General features: G+C 26.1%; 1 protein-coding gene across 1 annotated transcript in view; it reads right to left on the bottom strand.

Moving 5' to 3' along the window:
• The window catches only part of LOC107447304 (transformation/transcription domain-associated protein), a 41747-nt gene that overhangs the window by 11608 nt on the left and 7849 nt on the right, over positions 1-22290 (bottom strand). Inside the window, exons 4-8 of the mRNA XM_071176959.1 lie at positions 10359-10525; positions 9343-9439; positions 8909-9047; positions 6803-7007; positions 5439-5598 (exon numbers count right to left, since the gene is read on the bottom strand). Of these exons, the coding sequence (XP_071033060.1) occupies positions 6946-7007; positions 8909-9047; positions 9343-9439; positions 10359-10525 (465 nt within the window). The 3' untranslated portion in view covers positions 5439-5598; positions 6803-6945. The remainder of the gene's footprint in view (positions 1-5438; positions 5599-6802; positions 7008-8908; positions 9048-9342; positions 9440-10358; positions 10526-22290) is intronic.

The following is a 22290-nucleotide window of genomic DNA, read 5'->3' as shown; positions in this document are numbered from 1 at the left end:
ATCTCTGAGTTTCTGATACACTTTAAGAACTGAACCAAAAAACAGATAGGGAAACAAACAGACTAAGCTCAGAAAAATTTATAGTTATTAGTATCACCACATTTTAAATTCTGCTTATTTTTACTATCTAAGAGATAAGGTAAGTAGGAAAAAATATCATTCCAGGTAGTACCATATTAGGGTCATTTTCACATAAGAAAAGAATACTTCCTTTATTGTTAAATAAGAGATAATTATTTTGAACACAATTTCCCTATTTATTAAATAACTAAAAAATATTATGGTATAATTTTTGTTTAATTTTATTTAATTAAATGTAGCAAAAACTGACTTGCTACTGAAGGTAATTATATTCAACAGAACCTTAATTACCTTCAACTTAATTCATTTGACTATAATTATTTTTTCAATGAAAAAAGAAAAGATATTCCGAAATATTAATTCGATATTTAATACATATTCGGAAATTACATTTATAAAATTTTCTGACGGCTAACATGAAATCGTTTTTCTGTCTGACCTTTAACGCTAGATGACTGACCTGAAGCTCATTGATTGCTGTTATCATTTTCGCATTATAATTCATTTAAAATTCAATCCAGTGTGGGTATAAGCTACTGACAATGTCAGCTGTCATCTATCTAAATTTACCTCTAGACAGAATTGAGTTAACATGTCTTATATACAAGTGAATTGGAATTGAATAATTCTAGTGGTAGCTACGCTACACCAGATAACAAAACTTGTAAGAAAAGATATAATTAAAATGTTTATGAAAAAAATCTAGGTACTTTGAATAAATATTGACTATGGTTAATGTTTCTAAACCTCAATACATACCTTTCAACTACTATAGTTTTAGAATGCATTTTCTCAAGTGGAGTCAAAGGTAATGAGTTTAATAAATTAGAATTTTTCACCATTTCATATAAGACCAATAGTAACCGACCTACACCCGAACGAATTTGCGAATAAGGGTTTCACCCGTTTGCACGTGAACTAAACACTACAAAACTACAGAAAAGTAAAAGAACAAAATTAAGAAGATTGAAACACATAGGAAAAATCCCAAAATCGAAAAATAAAAGTGCTTAAAAGTATAAAAATTAAGTGCTTAAAACATCAAAGTAGATAAAATCAACCGACAATAAAAGTGTCAAAAATACAGGTAAAAACATATAAAAGTAAGGTCAGGTAAAACATCAAATGGTAAAATATGAAAAACCACATTAGAAACAAATAAGACTAAAATAAGATTAATAGAATAATTTAAAATAGTCGATTAAAAGTTCAAGTGTCTCCCTTTCAAGGCTAAGTGCCTCTAAAATTAAAAATGTTCTAAATTAAACCAAAGTTTCACTAAAAGGATAAACACACAAAGATGACACCAGGTAGGACAGAGGGTGCTGAAGTTGACCAAGAGTAAGATTTCATTTCGAATGTCCTATGTATAATGAAGATGCCAGTTCAAGGGAAAAACAAAGTCATGGAAAAGGTAAGTGCTGAGGTAAAATATTAAAAGCAGATATTTAAAACCAGAAAACCTAAAAGTCGAAAGTTTAAAAAATAAAACCAGATAAAATTAGTCAGGTGTACTCGCAGGGGCAAGCAGATCATCCAGGGTATATTTAATAATTCAGGGACCATTTCATATAAATATAATTACATAATTTAAATAGATATATTAAAGCTCATATAAAGAAACGGTTGAGCTCTAAAGTTCTGGTAAAAGTTTTATAAAAGTTTTATTTGCTTTAAATTTTTTAATTCAGTTCACTACCATTGATATATATATTTTGTACAATATTTAAATGTTAGAGGATACGTCATCATAACAGAAAAATCAAATAATATAGATACTTTGCAAGTGAAAAAAAAATCACATTTTTAAACACTTAATTTAGGTTATGGATATGCCTATAGTCATATTAAAACAAAATTTTCTAGAAAGGTGTAAATAAAGCTTACCGCCAGAAAACTTACAAGTCGTCCCCAAGTAACTGTTTTTGCTGCAAATACTAAAGTTGTGACTAAGCTTCTATATTCTGCTATGTCATAATTAGCTGCCTGAGAAGCAGGAAAACAAAATTTGGTCTGAAATTAGAGAAAACTATTAGAAAATATATTCATTTAAAGCAATGAAACATTTCACTAATATTAAAAAATTACAAATAAGACAACAATTTTTTTATTAAACAAGACAACAATTTAGTTAATAAATAATGATTTAATGAAATGTACTGAAGCATTCATGTGTTTGTGTGACTACAGCACTTTTAACACCTTAATGATAGACCTTTTTTTTTGCATACCTGTTTCCTTATTTCGAGGAATGAATAAAAATGTAAGTTTATATATGCATTCTTGAAATCTATTCCAACATTTTTTAATAAACTATTAAGAAATTTCTCTTATAGAAAATATACTTTGCTTCATTTTATTTAAACTTATACTTATGAACCTGAAACTTCTGAGCTCTGTCAAGACATATATGGATGGGTACACATACAATTAATGTCAAGGAACAAAAATTAATAAAATATTCTTAAAGTTGATCATAAAATTATTACTGATGGCACAAAATGTTTTTCACACAATGTATAAAATACTATATGTTAAAAATTAGGAAGAAAAAGATACTAAAAATATTTTAGCCTGCTTTTTAAATACTGTTGTTTCAAAATTCTAGCATAGAAACTTTTGTTTGAATGCAGAGTGAAAAATTATTGATTCTGCTATTATTGAAAAAAAATATTACAAATACACAGAAATGGAAATTTTAAATATCAAATATATTCAAGGTTCCAATTCAGTTATAGAATTAAAATTCTCTAACTTGCCCAGGTTTTCAAGAAAATTTCAAGATTATTTTATTGCTACACAAAACAATATTTCTTTAGAAATATTAAATTTTTTTTTTATTCAAACTAATTTATCAATAACAAATATGCCTAATATAAAATTTTGTAAAATGTATTTTATTTCCCTAGGTAAAGGGTTTTACACAAATATAACTATAAATTATAGACAAAAGCAATATTTCGCATAAAAACTAGAAACTGAAAAACTCAATGAAACATAATTTATTAATAGAGTCATATCAATCATACAGCTTGCTATCAAACTTCTTACTAATGATTAAAAATCAACATTTATTTATATAGAAAACTTAATTTTCAAGAACTTTTTTAGTGTTGATTTGGATTTATAGTTATATTTAAGAAAAAATTTGAAACCATAAATTGTTAAACCAAGTATTTTTTACAAATTAACATTCTAATTTCAATGTTCTAAAAAGATTCAACTATGTTACAGTAAACTTTTAACAAAAAAATTTTAATAAATAAAAGTAATAGAAATTGAACTTATTTATTTTGAAATTCATTGGCTACATATTGTTACTGCAAATTTTCAAAATTGGTTATTTACACTCAAGGTCCTGCAAAATGTTTAAAAAATTTTGAAACATTCTAAGTTTAGCATCATCCCCCCCGACTCTTTTCTCCCCCAAAAAAATGCTCTAAAAAGATTCAACTATTTTACAGCAAAATTTTAACAAAAAAATAAATAAATAAATAATAAATAAAAATAATAGATATTGGACTTATTTATTTTGAAATTAGTTACTTATATGCAAGGTTTGTTACAAAATTTTTCTAGGTTTTGGCCAAACATTGCATCATTCCACCGACTCTTTTCTCCCTAAGGAAAATTCCTAGACATTTCCAGGTCTTCCTTCTCCAGGGAAAACCCTGATATTTTTAAGAACAAAAACACAAAACCACATGCAAGCATTTCTAATTATTTAATAATTAGAAAATGCTGTTGTAGTTGTAGTTAATTTACGTTGCATTAGAGCTGCTGGCGACGGTCTGGGAAACATCCCTGAGGATGATCCGAAGACAAGCCATCGCACTTTTAATCCTCTGTAGAGGGGATGGCACACTCGCTTCGGTAGCCCAATGACCAGCAAGCAAAGTCGAACACTTTACGGTAGAACAGTTTCACTGAGGACCAAAACCGTAAATCCTCGGTCCCTTCGCAGTCTGATCCAACCGGTCACCCACCAGCACACTGACCGCAGCCAGTGATGCTTGTCTTCGGTGATCTGCTGGGAACCTAGTCTTAATGATCAGTCCACTGCAGGACTATTGGAAAATGCAGATCTGATTTTACCTCATTTATTTTTTTGCTAAAGAAACAATTATAAAAACATAACACAAATCAGTACTCTAATTTTGATAATTCTCAAAAATTCAACAAACTACAGAAATTTAACAACAAAAAATAAAAACAGATGGTGGACTTATTTACTTTCAACCTTAATGGCCATTTAGTACTATAGTCCAATTTGAAATAGGTTGTTTAGTTTCTAGGTCTGTTGAAAGATTTTTCCAGATTCCAACCTAACATTGTATTTCTCCAACTCTTTTTTTCTCTAAATAAAACTCCCAGACAATTAAAGTTTTTTCTCAGCCTATAAGAATTTTGATATTTTAAAGAATAAAAACGTAAAAGCATATGGAAGTAGAATTGAACCACGGAATAGCTAACTGTCTAAACCCAGCAAAGAGTCCTACTATGAAACAGAAGTTCACTATATCCAAATTCCTTGAAAAATTATATTTTAACATATGACAATAGTATTGTTGGAAATCGTGATTATGATAGTAAATTATTTATTTATAAATTAACTCCTAAAATATGTAATAAATTAAATATTAAAAAAATATATAAATAATTTTTATATTCTATGGAAGAAATTAGTACTTCTCAATTGAATACAATTCGATGTTAAGTAAAGTTTACCACTTTTCCTAACAATAATTATTAAAAAACCTAGTATTTTCTAATCCTCATTTTCTGCAGGGAAAAAATTCAGAACATTTAATAACAATTTCACTTTTGAGATAAAAAAAGCTGAAATTTCTTATCCTCCCACAACATATAGGGAGAGGTAAGAAGATGGACATGCTGCCTAACAACTTGTTTCTTCTTCTTGGGCACTACAGCCTATGACAGGCCAAGGCCATCCCAATAAGTTTTTGTCATCTTGATATATTCTGTGCCATGGCCTTCCAGTTAGTTATTCCTATTATTAACAAATTGTTTACCCTAATTTTAAAAGAAAAAGCATGCAAGAGTAAGATTTGACACAAANAAGAGTAAGTTTTGACACAAAGTAAAAAAATGCAGTCACTTGAAATCGTAATTCCTGCAAATTTAAAGTTAGAGAAATAAAAAAGAAAAATGGGAATGTGAAATTAGATCACACTATAAACAAACTACGAATATTTCAGCTATCCGCTATAAGCATATAAAATAATGTTAAATGGGAGTGCACAACAACTGAGTGTTCACTATATTCTGAGTTCATTGTAGTGGGGTTCAACTGTATTAATTATATGAAAATGCAGTTCTGATATTTTTTTTATTACTATAAACAAACTACGAATATTTCAGCTATCCGCTATAAGCATATAAAATAATGTTAAATGGGAGTTCGCAACAACTGAGTGTTCACTATATTCTGAGTAAACTTAATGAGATAATGAGGGAGGAATAGAAGAAATAGTTCGTGAGAATCTTTAATTTTAACTGACTAAAAGTGACTTAAAAAAAAATTATTTTACCTAAGGAAGTAGTTGTAAGGTAGGAAAATTCTGCTAGGAAATTGCTCGTATGTTTGCTGGCAATAATATAGATAGAAATTTATTTGCATTTAAAAAAATAAAGTGGATGCCTCTTAATAAAATAAAAGTTTCATTCTTTGTGGTTTAATTAGAAATATGTGTGACAAGAATGATTTCTAAAATGCATTTGCAGTTATCAGCACTGAACAGATAAAATTCTTTAAGACAATATTTATATAATACAATATAAAAGACAATATATATTATATAGACAATATTAAAATTAGTATTCGTTAAGACAATATTACACAATTGAAAATATCCTTCTAGCTTTTTTTTCTTCTCTAAATGACTAATACTAGTCAATAGATGTAAAAAACAGTGAAAATTATTTTTCTTTCTTTTTTTAAGGAGATTCTACAATTTCAAATTTTATTGTGAATATAAGCAACTATATAAATTTAACAAAAAGTAAATGTATGCCTACACTTTTTTCTGCAGGACAGGCAGCTGCAGCTTTGAAATAGTTTCAAATTTTAAAACCACAACTTCAAACATCCTCTTTAACAACTCCTGGCCCTAAATTAAGCATAATTTTTTTTCTTCAAAATATAATAAACATCATAGATGACTTTTTACTGCTTCATACATATCATACCAGAGCTAATGTAGCTACAAATATTATTCTCATGGAAATTACTAATTTTCCAAAAAAAATTCTTGAAAATTTCTACTATAGACTTAACAGTTAGCAAAGCACAGTTTACCAGAGTACAGTAACCAGACTAGTTATAATACCATGAATTATAAACTAGTTATAATACCATGAAATAATCTGAACTGAAATACACTTTAAGAATAGTTAAAGTGTAAAAATAGTTGAAATTCATAGCTAGAAGAATATAATGTGAAAATAAATGGCTGAAAGTATAAGGCTTTGATATCCTGCCAGATGCTCATGGTTATTGACATCATATTTTTATAGACGTAAGAAGTGTAGCAAAATAAATTTAACTGCACAAGCAACTCTCATGATTTCATTAAAATGCAACTATTATTCATACAATAAAAATTCTTTACAATTTAAAAGCATTATTGTCTTGCATTACAATAAATTTAATTAGTGGCCTAAAATTTATATTTTAATTAATAAGAAAAAAAGAACTTACATTGCCATTTTATGGATCAGATCTTATTCTAATGCATTCAACTAAATTCAGAATAAACATACAAGACATTGTTTGAATTGTAGTTACGAAAGATTCATCATAAACATTTTTTAAGAACACATTTACAGCCTTAGCCAGATCCTTCAACTATAAATATTGTCTCCCACGATGAGCAAGATTAGCGAAAGTACTATAAGCAAGAGGCCTAAAAATATACAAGATTCTTACATTAAAATAAGTAATACCACAGTCAGTAAAGGCAATTAAAGAGCAGTGAAACATAACACATTTAACAAAAAATTTTAATTTAGAATATATTTTCCAAATCTCTTAATGAACCAAAGAAAAAATCAGAGTAATTTTCAAAAAAAAACAAAAACAAAATCAAGAGATTTTCTAGAACATGGCTAAACTAATTTTGAAAAAGGCAAACGACAAAGTAAAAAGGTATATTTTGTTCTGCTGAAACAAAGTTCACTAAATGTTGGTTGTTAAAAATTCAGAAAAAGTTAAGAGTAGAATCAATTAATGCATAGGCAAAATTACTATGATACTGAGATACTAAATACACTACTTTTCAAAAAGAAAATAAAAACACTTACATTACAATACAAAAATTGTCATTCGATAACCCTTTCCTCTTTCCAAACAGTTTATTATTATTTTAAACAAAATGAGATAATTTAAAGAGCAACTAAAATCTAAGTGCTACTATTAGCCCACAGACCACACAATAAAAGATCTCTAATATATGTAGTTGATAGACGGTTTCTGAGTTGGAACTATGAAATTTTGAAATTTTTACAAGCATTATCAATTTATATTAAAATAATAAATAAAAAAATGTTTGAAAATTAAAATCTTTTTATTCTATAAATCTTTTAAAGTTCATGCTTGTAGACACCAGAATCAAACACACAGTCCTCAGCTTTCAGAAATATCAACAACAAAAAAAAGAAGATATTTAGTCGTTAATAAAAAACATAAATTTGATATAAGGTATATTTTTTAAATGATGCAATTTTTGTGGAACAGAAATGTTAATAAATAATCCTAAAAATTTCTCAGGCTTACATAAAGGTAGAAAAAGTAAACATATTGTACAAACACAATATTTATTACTAGTTTCGAAAGCAAAAATCATATAAATTGGTTTTAAGATTCGAGAATTTTTCAATTTCAATATAATTTTCTTATTTTACTCAACCGAATAGTAAGAGAATGGAATGGTGCAAAAAATGCAATTTAATGCCACAAGAATCGAAACTATCACCTTAATGACTCACAAGCTGTCAATATTCTAAAATAAATATCAATTGCCATCCCAGAATCTTTTAGAGAATGGTTTTCTTTAAAACAATAGTAATTTGGGTTGAAATTATGTTTAAAGTGAAACTTAAGAATTGAAGAAATGTGTAAGTTTGGTAAGCTTAGCTCCAAGGAAATGAGATGCTCTAAATAGCAACTAGCAGTTTCTGAAGACCCCTAATTTCCAAGTAAAATACATTGATTAAAAAAAAAATAGTTTATCTATTTCTACTAATAATTAAATATTTGAATTCTAACTTCCACAAACCAAAATAAACTAAAAGAAAAAAACAAAAAAGTTTTAAATTTTTATTAATTACATCATACATATTTAATGCAGTATTCTTCATAGGATATTTAGGCTTATTAACTTGACTCACTTAGAAAATGAAGTTTTATTTATTGTTCTGATTAGACATGTAAGACTTTTTTGGAGGAAAACTAAATTCATTTTGAATAAATAAATGAAGAAATAGTAATTAATGTAGAAAAACTTTTTAGACTTTTACATTATTGAATAAAAGTAATATCGTAAGAACTATACAAGGATTTATTTTCAAATGAAACATTATATTTCTTAATTTAAACATNAATGGCACAAAAATAAAAGAATTTCTCAAAAAATAAGGAGAACTAGTACACACAGAGAACATTTCAAACAATATTTTTCAAACGGTATTTAAAGTAAAAAAAATTTGTAAAAAATAAGTCATTTATTTAAAAATAAAGGAAAAAAAACATGTTTCAGAACAAAGGGAAAAAACAAGACATATTTAGGTAATAAAAAAAAGCATTTACTATCTCTTAGATCTGTGGCTGACATATGACAGGCTGCTACAAGCAATTCTTTGCACAAATGGGCCACTTCTTGCAGACATAGACACAACAATCCTATCATTCCTTTAGCAAACTGAGAAGAATGTTCATTCACAGCATTCTACAAAAAAAAAATCAAATTAAATTATTATCTTAATTTAAATTAAAATTGCAATTAATTTAGGATAATATTACTCATATAAACATAAATACAGTGCATGCTGCCTATTAAAATCACATCCGTTTTTAGAACACTTGATTTTAAAAAGCAGCAAATTTCAAAAACCAAAATGTAAATGTAAAGTCATTTCAATGTTGAATTTTAAACTAAATTTAATTGATTACTACAAGTATGTTTTATTTTTAATTTAAAAATAGAGAATGATTGTTAAGATATTAGTTATTAACCTACTCACCTGATATATTCTAACTAAGTAAGTCAGAAAAGATAATGTTTTTATCTGTGCATGCATAAAGTCAACATAAACTTCTTTGTTGAAAGATGGATTGCTCCTAAAATAAAACGAAACAAAAAATAAAATTTCTGTAAACGTTTTGCATTTTGTCTGCTTTCTTCCCAAATTGCAAGCTTTTTCAAAGAACAAGGAAAGATATTCCAGCTTCAATCAAAGATAAGAATAAAAACTAAGACCAATAAAATAAATCAGATTTCATTTGGATACAGCATTTGTTTTAATCAAAAAAATATTAACAAGCTTTTATTTTAAAAAAAGACTTAAAAATATCAAAATTCTTGTGATATTGACAAAGATTTCACAGGCTAACTATTTCTTAATTAAATTATGAGCTGGTTGTAAAATATTTAAAAAAAAATACATTCTAAGTTTAGATGATTTGATCCAAACAGAATAAGAATTAAATAATTATATATCCACATTGAGATGCATTTTATCAAAGAGAATACTTTATTGTTATCTTATATAGGACATGCTGCGAATTAATTGAAACTTTATTGGATGCATGAGATTTTCTATAAAATTAAAAAATTATTTTTTCATGACTGTCCTGAAATTAATCAAAATTATATATTTTAGTGATATTTCATGTAGCTAAATTTAAATTAGTTTTTATTTAGATACAAGAAAATTTTAATAAAGCAAATAGTTTATAGCAAATATGAGAATCAATGCCAGATAAATCGAAAGTTATGTAAATATTGACAATGATCATTATCAACTGAAAACTGCTTCCAATTTCTGGAATTTAAAGCAAGTGGAACATTTTTAATACTTCCAGAGATTTCTCAGTTATCTTATATGGATAAATTATCATCTAAGAGTAATTTGGCAAACAAAGAGGCAATTATTAAAACCTTTATCACTTCATAGCCTATTTCAACATTGAAGCATAGTCACTAATATTAAACTTGCTATTATCAAAAAATATGTAAGTAATATTAAAATTAAGTTACCTCCATTGAGCTGTGAGTTGTAAAGTAATAGTTGTCATTATCAATGGTGTAAATTCTGTGACATCTTTATGAACACTTATTTTATATAGCTGGTACATCAAGACAACAATTATAGGTAGCTCTGCCAGTGCCTTTAAGGACATAGTAGCCTTTGGGATTAAATTGACCTGTAAAAGAAATCAAATATATGAACAATATAAAAAAAAAAAGAAAAATCACAAAGTAACAATTTTTAATGCCAGAAAGTATAGAAGAAAGTAATTTTGTAATTTTTAGCTAAGCATTTTTCATCAAACACACATAAAACTGGAGAATCATGTTATTTAATTTGGTCAAGAGAACAACCAATTAAACTTTATCAATACAATAAATTGTTATGCCTTCATTATGTATTATAAGCAACAAAGTATGACATTTATAAGAGGATGAGTGAGTTCAGGGACAGGGAGCTTTTGGAGCTTGCTTGAAGTCCTGTCGGTTTCAGAAAAGTAAACAGTCATTTGAAAGTTGACTTTTTGAATGATCCAGTTCATATTTTTCACGTCACATCATTTTTCTCAATTTAATAATTTTTTTAACAATATTTTAAATAATTCTATCAAGAAAAACAAACAAGAAAAGATTCAAAATTTTAAAAAATAATTGAATACAATTCATAATTTTTGGAAACCTAATGAACATTCTTACTGATTCTGGCTTGATCCTTCAATTTTATCATCAATCAAATTTTAAATTTCCAAATTCATATGAATTTAAAAGGATAAAATAAAAAACTGTCTGTGTACCATTGAAATTACTTGCATAAAAAATTAAAGTTTATTTTCAAAATGTTTTAATTCAATACAAAATTGTTTGTTAATAAAAAAAATTCAATAACTCTAATATTTATCTCAAAATTAAAGCAAATAAAAAAAATTCTGTTTTTGAATTATATAGCTAGAATACCTAAGAGCAAGTTCCAAAATCTCCAAGGCAGAGAACTAACCCAATGTAAAAGAATACAGGTAATGCTGTAAGTTAAATAAATAATACACTAATACAGTGTCTTTTCAATGAGGTTATTTTTTAATTTTTGTAAGTCATTCAAATTGAAACATCATAAATTTAGCTTGAAAAGTAAGCTTTCCAATTCTAAATTTATTGCATTATTATCGATAAAATTAAAATATCTTCAGCTTAATTTAGAAAAAGTTTACTCTTAAAAACTTCGTATCAAAAATGCAACAAAAAAACTAAACAAGTAGAGGTAATTCAAAACTGTGGGATAAGACATCGAAAAAAGGATAAAAACTCTTAAATAAAAATTTTAAAAAGTTTAATTTTTTAAGGTTTGTACAGTATCTATTTATTCTAAATTAGTATAATTACAAGTTAAAATCATAGGTAGCTCCGTAAGTTATTCAGGGGTGATTGCGAGCCCAAGTCAAAATTCCAGAAAATTTCCTGAGTTCCTTTTTAAAAAAAGAAAAATGTTTACATTGAAAAGCTAGAAAAAAATTTAAACTAAGTTTGTTTCCTTTTTCTCAATATTTCTTAGTTTACTTAAAATATATTTAAAATTTTACACATACTATACCATTTACACATACCTATGATGACCTGCAGAAGTAATTAAAATTTACAAATATGTCTTTCTTTCTTGAGTTTATGATTATAACTATTTACCAATAAAAAATGTATCTGTCTCTCCCTTTCAAACAAAATAAACTGTGTTTTTAAGTTCCACCTTTGAAAATTTGATTTCCGGAAGATTCTGTGATCAATGATTTTTGAGACGTCTCGACTTTCGATCTATGGAAAATTCCGGATCACTGTTAGCGAAAAATCCGGAAATCTGGATTTTTTCCGGGGCACAATCAGCTCTGGTTATTGTAATTAAGTTGATAAATCAGTAGATTAAATTGATACTATTTAATAATAATTGAAAAACAGATTCTGAAGATCAAAATTAATGTTTTCTTTTGCTTCTCTCTTCCAGTCCCTGCTCTTATAATTTATTTAAAATTAATGCTCTAAAGTTGGAGTATATTTCCTCCTAAATGTTGAATCTTATTTTGCACTGAAAGCGTTTTGTTTTAATTTTAATCATTTTTATTCCTACAAACTTTCCATAAATAAAAGAATTTAACTTGCATTTATTTTATTAACTAGAATATTTATTTTTTTAAAAATTTAATTCTATGAAAGTTAAAATATTTTAATGTTAAAATGTGTGTTTAAATGGACTCTTGCATTATGTAATGTAATTAAAAAAAACATGAATTTTTCCTTTTTTTTATATTTATTTCTAGTTATCTGTCCTTTTCTCATAAATTGATTCTGATTTTCTGATTGTGTTTTTTTCCCCTGGGTAATCAGTTTTTAATTTTAAACATTTAAAAGTATTTAATTTAATGCAAATATATTACAAGGTTAACTGAAAAAAGGAATTTAGTGCCTAGAACAATGATGTTTATAAAACAATTACTACCTATAATTGCTGTCAACATGCCTGTCTAAATTCTTGGGCATGCAACCCTTCATAGGTCAATCTGTTGTGCATGTGGCCTTTCAGGTCAAAAGGTAGTGCACTTATTGTAATAATAGTAAAATTTTTCCTTAACTTTGAAGGATTATACAGATTGAAAGCATGCATATATGATTTTTTTTAAGCGATGTTAAAGTAAATGCCACTAAAAATTTACCTGAAGTTCGAATTAGTTAAGCAAAAAAAAAAATGATTCCAAGCACGTTTCAGAATTAAATTACGAAAAAAATGCTCCTCACATTAAATTTTTAAATGAAGTTACTTGATAACTTTTTTTTATTTCACTTGAATATCATTTTTGAAATTTAATAGCATTCAGAATAATAATGAAAACAATTATAAATTGCAATTGATGTCCTCAAAATTAAAATATGAATGAGTTTTAAGAAGGTTTAGAAAGAAAAAAAAAGACCTTTTAATGGGCTCCTAAAACCATATTTAAATTTAAGGCTTTTTTAGGAATGGAAACCCTTTTATACTTGTGAATAAGCTAATTTTTAAATATTACCAAAGCTACGTCAAATAGTTTAAATTTTACAATGGTTAAGCCAAATAACTATTTTTATTGCTTACTCAGGAAATGAAAGAGAAAAAATACAATAATCTAATCTACATGCATTTAAAAAGGCTTTTAAACACAAGACTTGAAATTTTCATATCATATGAACTAATAATTATTTTAATAACTAAAAAAAAACTGATTCACAGACGCTAACATTATTTTTACTCACCATCTCAGTAGTTGAATCTGGGCCTTTTTTCACTTGTCTGAATTTGAATCGGTGTTATGGTAAATGTTTCTTTCAATGAAGGTTCCAACGTAGCTGCCTTATAAATCCTTTACTTTTGGAGTTGGTCGTGTTTCAAATATAAGATGCAAGTAATTAGGCAGTTCTTTGTAAGTATTCTTTACACAAAGCAGAAACATCTGTGTCTAAAAATAATTGGAAAATCACAACAGCTTAATCATTTTTTACAATTTAGAATATATTTTCTTCACACAATCAGTATGTAGCATGATAATGTAACCAATCGATTTCATGATGCTGTTAAGAATCATACTAATAATAATCATACATCATACTATTGCTCTTTCAAATATTTTGCCTTTTATAAATATAATCATAATTAATATCATGATGCTATATGATATGATAATTATATGATATGGTAAACACATCATATAATTATTANATATAATCATAATTAATATCATGATGCTATATGATATGATAATTATATGATATGGTAAACACATCATATAATTATTATAATTTCATAAGTTATCACAATAAAGTTGGAGCTTGTTTTATAATTACAAAAATGTATTAATATTGAACAATGCAGAGAATTAAATATTTATACACCATATTTTTTCTTCTTCTATAAAGAGTTTGTCATAAACCAATTCTGATTAAATAAATAACACACACAACAAACAAAATCATCCACAGTCAATCATTTTTAATTAAAATTTTAGAAGTAAAAAACACATTAATGTTTCGTAAAATTTCAACAAGAAAATTAAAAAGAATATAGTTTCTTTAAAAAAAATACAGCAGAAAATTGCATTGAGTTAAAATATTTGAAAGTTATTAAATTTATGAAAAAATCTACTATATTTTAATACATAGATTTAAATTTGTTGAACCCTATTTTTAAGCGACACAACCATATCATAATTAATATTTTACATGTTTTCTTTTGCTTTGAAGTCACACGATGATTATACTATTCTTCACGAATTCTTTTTATTTGTTTTAAGTTGAAGAGGTGTTAGTAATAGCTAAATATTTTAAATATATCATTATTTTCACATCACTGCATGCAACCCTTAGATTTCTCACTCAGTTAACTTTTATTTTAATATGCTTAATGTTTTGGCATATTGTGGTTTAGCAGGATGGTGAAAAATACCAAAACAAACAATATAAAATAAGTGAATAACAGAAGTATTTAACCCATGGAAGTAAAAAAAAGAGGTTTGAATTACATTAAAAAGATTCATTTAGAACAAATTACCAATGAATGGAGAAACTTATAAACACTGAATAGAGAGTATTTCTATATTTCTGCATAATTCTTTTTTTAATTTATTTTTTTCTACTTAATAAATCATGAAAATTTTAAAGGTTTCTTTCACATTGGACTTTAAAATAGTCAAAAAAGTTAAAATAATTCAAAGTATTAATAAAGTCGTCCTGTTGTGTTGTGGGGGAATCATTGATATTTCACACCGCCTAATATTTTGAGTTATTCACAACAAAATTAAAAAGAGTCCACAATATTTTTTTTCTTTTCATTATGACTTCCATTTAAATTCAGTGCAAAAATAGCATTTCATAATATTTAAAAAATAAATTTATGATTAAGGCTCGTTATAATTAAAAAATATATATATATTTAAGGATCAGAGCAACTTGGATTGGAAAAACAATACTCATCAATATTCCTCAGAATATTTCATTTAGTAAAAGCAAAAAAATATGGAATTCTTTTAAGCAATGTATCAAAAATCTTGAGAAATTAAAACAAAAAAATTTTAGGAACAATTTGCCAAGAAATTTCTGTACAGAGAATTTAAAATGAGTTCACTCCTTGTGATCATAAACATTTATATTGCAAATTATAGACCAATAAACTTTATTTATAAATTGATTCATTGCAGAACTAATCCTCTGCAATGTTTCTATATCCTCTGTTTATTTATAAATTGAATCATTGCAGAATTATCTTCCTCTCTTTCCTCTCTTCTTTACTTCTTTCATTCCCTCATTTTATCAAGAATTATTCATAGAAGCATTTATCAATGTAATGGAAGCCGACATTTGAACTTTTAAGAGCAAAATAACTAATTAATCAAACAAGTGTAAAATCTAAAAACAAATTTAGTTTAAGGTGCATTAATAAAAAAATAGTAGCAACAGTAATGTGAAATGACAAATAACTGTGAAATATATTAATACAAAAGCAAATTCATTGAAAATGATAAATCATATAAATAACACATTCTTACCTCCACATTGCATGGTGGCCTTATGAAATTCTATGATTATTCTAAAAACTACTAATGTTTTCCTCATTTTCCAACTGAAATATGAATATTTGATATGAATACTTGAATAATAATAAAACAGCAATAAAATCAGTATAGGAGAAGTCACAAAATTCTAACATTAAACATATAGAGGAAATATATGTTGAGAAAGGAATCTGCATAATTTCTCTTCAAGTTCTTATAAAAGCAACAAAATTATAAATAGCTTTTATTAGCAAATCTGTTCAGATGTAAATATCAATCTTTTGTAGTAAGGTAATTTTTGAAAAAATTTAAAAAAAATTATCAAGTATTTAAAATAAAAAATTCGGTTTAGAGATGAAGCACAGTAAGTCAAATTTTATTTTCACTTTAAATTCTGTAGCAAAAAGCACCACTCTTTTCCCACAATTTGAAGGAAATACAAACTCTTAATCTTCTATTTATTATTATAAAATGTAGAGAAGTAAATTAATAATGCTAGAGAAGAAAATTTTTAGTTTTCAAATAATATTTTCAGCTATTCAAAATTTTGACCAAATAAACTTTACTTTGCACAATTTTTGTACTAGTATTTCAGCTTGTACCCAATATTTCAGTAAAATTTAGCACTTTTTTTAATCACACAGTATTTCTTATAAAAATGAATTCCTAGAATATTAAACTTTCCTAGATCCATGCTCTTTATTTTCATGTATTTCAATTATACTCAACAAATAACAATGCATGCAGAACAAAAATATACTGTAAGATCTTGTTCTGCCTATATTGTTAGGGAAATTAAATTGATCGATAATTGTTACTATTTGAAATTATACATAACTGCTGGCTGATTTCCTAACGACTTATTAATAAAAGAAGTTATATATATATTTTATATATATATATATATATATTGTCTCACAAAGTTGTTGAAAAAAATAATACAATTCAGTGGAAATATTTTTTAAGGAAATCGTAATAAAAAAGAATATCAAATATTGCGACTTTAACATGCATTAAAAAAAAGATATTGGATCCAAATTTTTCAATTCTTTAAATCTACTTTTACAAAAATCTGCATTTTTATTCCTCGAAAATCGAATATTCTATACACACATAAAATTCAGGACAAATACAGATAAAATACTTTTTATGAGAAACATCAAGATTATCAGGACAATTACTAACCTTATTTAGTCTAATTTTAAAAAACAGCTGTCTTGAGTATAAAAACAAACTGAGATCAAGCGTAAATAGAGAAAACCTGATTGTTCTGCCAAGATATTAAAATGAGTTTGATTTCATACACACATAACGTAAGCTGCAAAACATTTGTAACGATGGGATTATTTTTTTAAATACCGTTCAAATTTTGGTATCTTAAACCCATATCAATGACTATTAATTGTGTTCAATAAGCTTATTAGTGATGTCAACTAATAATTGACAATGTATGGATAAAAAAATATAAAAGAGTAAAGGAAAAAAATTTAGATTGGCTATTTATGAACACTCATTTTATATAGCAGGTATATCAAGACAACAATTATAGGCAGCTCTGCCAGTGCCTTCAAGGAAATAGCTTTTAGGATTAAATTGACCTGTAAAAGAAATCAAATATATGAAAAATATAAAAAAAAAAAAGATAAATCACAAAGTAACACTTCTTAATGCTTGTAAGTATAGAAGAAAGTAATTTTGTAATTTTTAGTATAACATTTTTCTTTAAACACACATAAAACCACATAAAACTGGAGAACCATGCTATTAATTTGGTTAAGAGAACTACAAGTTTAACTTTATAGATACAATAAATTGTTATGCCTTCATTACGTATTATAAGCAACAAAGTATGACATTTATAAAAGGATGGCTGAGTTCAGGGACAGGGAGCTTTCGGAGCTTGCTCCAAGTCCCTTCGGTTTCTGAAAAGTAAACAATTATTTGACAGTTGATTTTTTGAATGATCCAGTTCATATTTTTCATGTGACATCATTATTCCTCATTTCATAATTCTTTTAACAATATTTTAAATAATTCTATCAAGAAAAACAAACTACAAGAAAGAAAAAGTCAGAATTTAAAAAAATAAAAAGATACAATTCACAATTTTTGGAAACCTAAGGAACATTCTTACTGGTTCTGGCTTGATCCTTCTGTTTAAAATGCATCAATCATATTTTCAATTTCTTAGTTTCATATGAATTTTTATTTTTTTGAAAAGGATAAAATAAAGATAAAAAACTGTCTCTGTTTTGTTGAAAATACTTGCATAAAAAATTAAAGTTTATTTTCAAAATAGTTTAATTCAATACAAAACTGTTTGTTAATAAAAAAAAATTAAATAACTCTAATCGGTAGCTCAAGATTAAAACAATAAAAAACATTCTGTTTTTGAATTGCATTGCTAGAATACCTAAGAGCAAGTTCCAAAACCTCCAAGGCAGAGAACTAACCCAATGTAAAAGGGCACAGGTAATGTTGTAAGTTAAATAAATATTACACTAATACAGTGTCTCTTCAATTACTTAACAAGGTTATTTTTCAATTTTTGTAAGTCATTCAAATTGAAACATAATAAAAACTTAGTTTGAAAAGTAAATTTCCAAATTCTAAATTTAACTTCATATTTTTTTTAGCTAGAATATGTAATTAAAGATAGTTAAGTCAGCTGCATGTTTTAAAAAAAAAATTATAAAATATTATAAATGTAAAAAAAAAAACAAAAAAAAAACAATTTTAATGCAATTTGTAGTNCACCATCTTATATTAACCGCAAAAACATTGCTTTATATAGTTTGTCTAAAGTAAGAATTCCCCTAACTATTTGTCTGGGCCTGTGGAGGTGACTATGGTAATGAGGTCTAATCAAAGAATAAAACTAATTGACAAATTCAGAAAAAGACAGAATAAGTAAGTAATAATTAAAATAATAAGTTAAAATCGAAAAGCAACTGAATCCAAATTTGTTTTATTTTAATTTATAAAGTCAGTACAATTCTGACAGGACAGTACTTCATCAGGGGACACACTGCCGGCCAACACACAGAAGCCTTTCAGTTGTTAGTGGTGAAATCAAAAACTGACTGCGTCCCCAAGGCCTCATAATGGAAAATTAAATAAGAAAAAGCAATTAAAAAAATTGAAATGTAAATGCAAAGAAAAATTAATGACAAACAGTCCCAATTTAAAAGTTCACATCGTATGATTTAAAAGCACACAGTCTAAGATCTAATAAAGAGACTCCCACATATAAAAAAAATATAAATTGCCAAATCATTAAGAAAACTCTAGAAATAAGTCAAGTGCTGACCCCTTTTGGAAAATCCTGAAAAAATAAAACAGAAAAACATTAAATGAGTAAAAATTTTTAAAAAGTGCTGCCATCTATATGGGGTAACGAAGTATAACTATTTCAAGTGGGGTCGTTGTTTAGAACAGCTTTTGCCTCGAGTCGACGAAAGAAAGGGAATCCTTTTCTTTGCCCTATAATGAAGAGAAGCTACCCTCCCTGAAATGCGCTATTCTTGGTTCTATAGCAGCAGATGGCCACAGACTTTGTGGTAGGCAGAGTTCATATCATAGACAAACTATACCTATGCTTAACATATTAACCAATGTTCATAACGAGTACAAACTGGTTTTACAAGTAAAACTGATTTAAAATAAAGTATAAAATAATGGCCACTTATTAATCTAAACAATTAAACATATTATAAACTGCTGTTTGTAGAAAATGTATTCAATAACTCTAATATTTATCTCAAATTTAAAGCAAATAAAAAAAATTCTGTTTTTGAATTATATAGCTAGAATACCTAAGAGCAAGTTCCAAAATCTCCAAGGCAGAGAACTAACCCAATGTAAAAGGATACAGGTAATGTTGTAAGTTAAATAAATAATACACTAATACAGTGTCTTTTCAATGACTTAACAAGGTTATTTTTTAATTTTTGTAAGTCATTCAAATTGAAACATCATAAATTTAGCTTGAAAAGTAAGCTTTCCAATTCTAAATTTATTGCATTATTATCATTAAAATTAAAATATCTTCAGCTTAATTTAGAAGGCTTATACAGATTGAAAGTATGCATACATGATTTTTTCTTTAAGAGATGTTAAAGTATATACCACTAAAAATTGACCTGAAGTTCGAACTAATTAAGGAAGAAAAAAGATTCCAAGCACGTTTTAGAATTAAATTACGAAAAAAATGCTCCTCACATTAATTTTTAAATGAAGTTACTTCATAACTTTTTTAATTTTACTTGAATATCATTTTTGAAATTTAATAGCATTGAGAATAATAATGAAAACAATTCTAAAATGCAATTAAAGTCTTCAAAATTAGAATATGAATGAGCTTTAGGAAGGTTTAGAAAGAAAAAACAGACCTTTCAATGGGCTCCTGAAACCATATTTAAATTTAAGGCTTTTTTAGGAATGGAAACCTTTCCATACTTGTGAATAAGTTAATTTTTAAATATTACCAAAGCTACGTCAAATAGTTTAAATTTTATAATGGTTTATTAGCCAAATAACTATATTTTTTTTTGCTTACTCAGGAAATGAAAGAGAAAAAATAGAATAATCTAATCTGCATGTATTTAAAAAGGCTTTCAAACACAAGACTTGAAATTTTCATATTAAATGCACTAATAATTAATTTAATAACTAAAAAAAAACTGATACACAGGTGCTAAAATTTTTTTTACTCACCATCTGAGTAGTTGAATCTGGGCCCCTTTTTTAACTTTTCTTAATTTGAATCAGTGCTATGGTAAATGTTTCTTTCAATAACGGTTCCGATGTAGCTGCCGATAAAATTTTTACTTTTGGAATAGGCCGTAGTTCAAACATAAGATGCAAGTAATTAGGCAGATCTTTGTAAATAGTCTTTACATAAAGCAGAAACGTCTGTATCTAAAAATAATTGGAAAATCACAAAAGCTTAATTATTTTTTTACAATTTAGAATATATTTTCTTCTTTCAATCAGTATGCAACATGATAATATAACCAACTGATTTCATGATTCTGTTAAGAATCATACTAATAATAATCATACATTACACTAATGCTCTTTCAAATATTTTGCCTTTCTTAATATAATCATAATTAATATCATGATGTTATGATAGTTATACGATATGGGAAATACATCATATAATTATTATAATTTCATATGTTATCACAATAACGGTGGAGCTTGTTTATATATCACAAAACTGTATTCATATTGAACAATGCAGAGTATTAAATATTTAAACATAATATTTTTTCTTCTTCAATAAAAAGTTTGCCATAAACCAATTCTGATTAAATAAACAACAGACACTACAAAAGAAAGTGCCTGCAGTCAATCGTTTTTAATTAAAATTTCAAAAGAAAAAAACACATAAATGTTTCGTAAAATTTCAACAAGAAGTTAAAAAGAATATACAGTTTTTTTTAAAAAAAAAAAGAACTACTGCAGAAAATTGCATTGAGTTAAAATATTTACAAGTTACTAAATTTATGATGAAATCTACTTCATTTTAATACATAGATTTAAATTTGATAGATTTAAGTTTTCTTTTGCTTTGAAGTCACAAGATGATTATACTATTCTTTATGATTTTTTGTATTTTTGAGGTATTAATAATAGCTAAATTTTTTAAATATATCATTATTTTCACATCACTGCATGCAACCCTTAGATTTCTCACTCACTTAAGTTTTATTTTAATATGCTTGACGTTTTGGTATATTGTGGTTTAACAGGATGGTGAAGAGTACCAAAACAAACAATATAAATTAAGTGAATAAAAAAAGTATTTAAACCATAGAAATAAAAAAAGAGGTTTTAATTACATTAAAAAGATTTATTTAGAACAAATTACCAATGAATGGAGAAACTTATAAACACTGAATAAAGAGAATTTCTATATTTCTCCATAAAGCTTCTTTTATTTATTTTTCTCTACTTTATAAATCATGAAAATTTTAAAGGTTTCTTTCACACTGGACTTTAAAATAATCACAAAAGTAAAAATAATTCAAAGTACAATTTTCCAGTTGTGTTGTGGGGGAATCATTGATATTTCACATACCCTAATATTTTGAGTTAGTCACACTAAGATTAAAAGAAACCCACAATATATTCATTTTTTTCACTATGACTTTCATTTAAATTTAGTGCAAAAATAGCATTTTATAATATTTAAAAAATAAATTTGTGACTAAGATTCATTATTATTCAAAAAAAAAAATTATTTAAGGATCATAGCAATTTGGATTGGAAAAACAATACTCATCGATATTCCTCAGAATTTTTCATTAAATAAAAGCAAAGAATATGGAATTTTTTTAAGCAATGTACATTAAAAACCTTGAGAAATTAAAACA

The sequence above is a fragment of the Parasteatoda tepidariorum genome, unplaced genomic scaffold, assembly GCF_043381705.1.
Source record: "Parasteatoda tepidariorum isolate YZ-2023 unplaced genomic scaffold, CAS_Ptep_4.0 HiC_scaffold_607, whole genome shotgun sequence".
In the NCBI taxonomy this organism is placed as follows: domain Eukaryota; kingdom Metazoa; phylum Arthropoda; class Arachnida; order Araneae; family Theridiidae; genus Parasteatoda; species Parasteatoda tepidariorum.
Note: the sequence above shows the minus strand (reverse complement) of the source record. Positions and strands in the feature narration are given on the sequence as shown.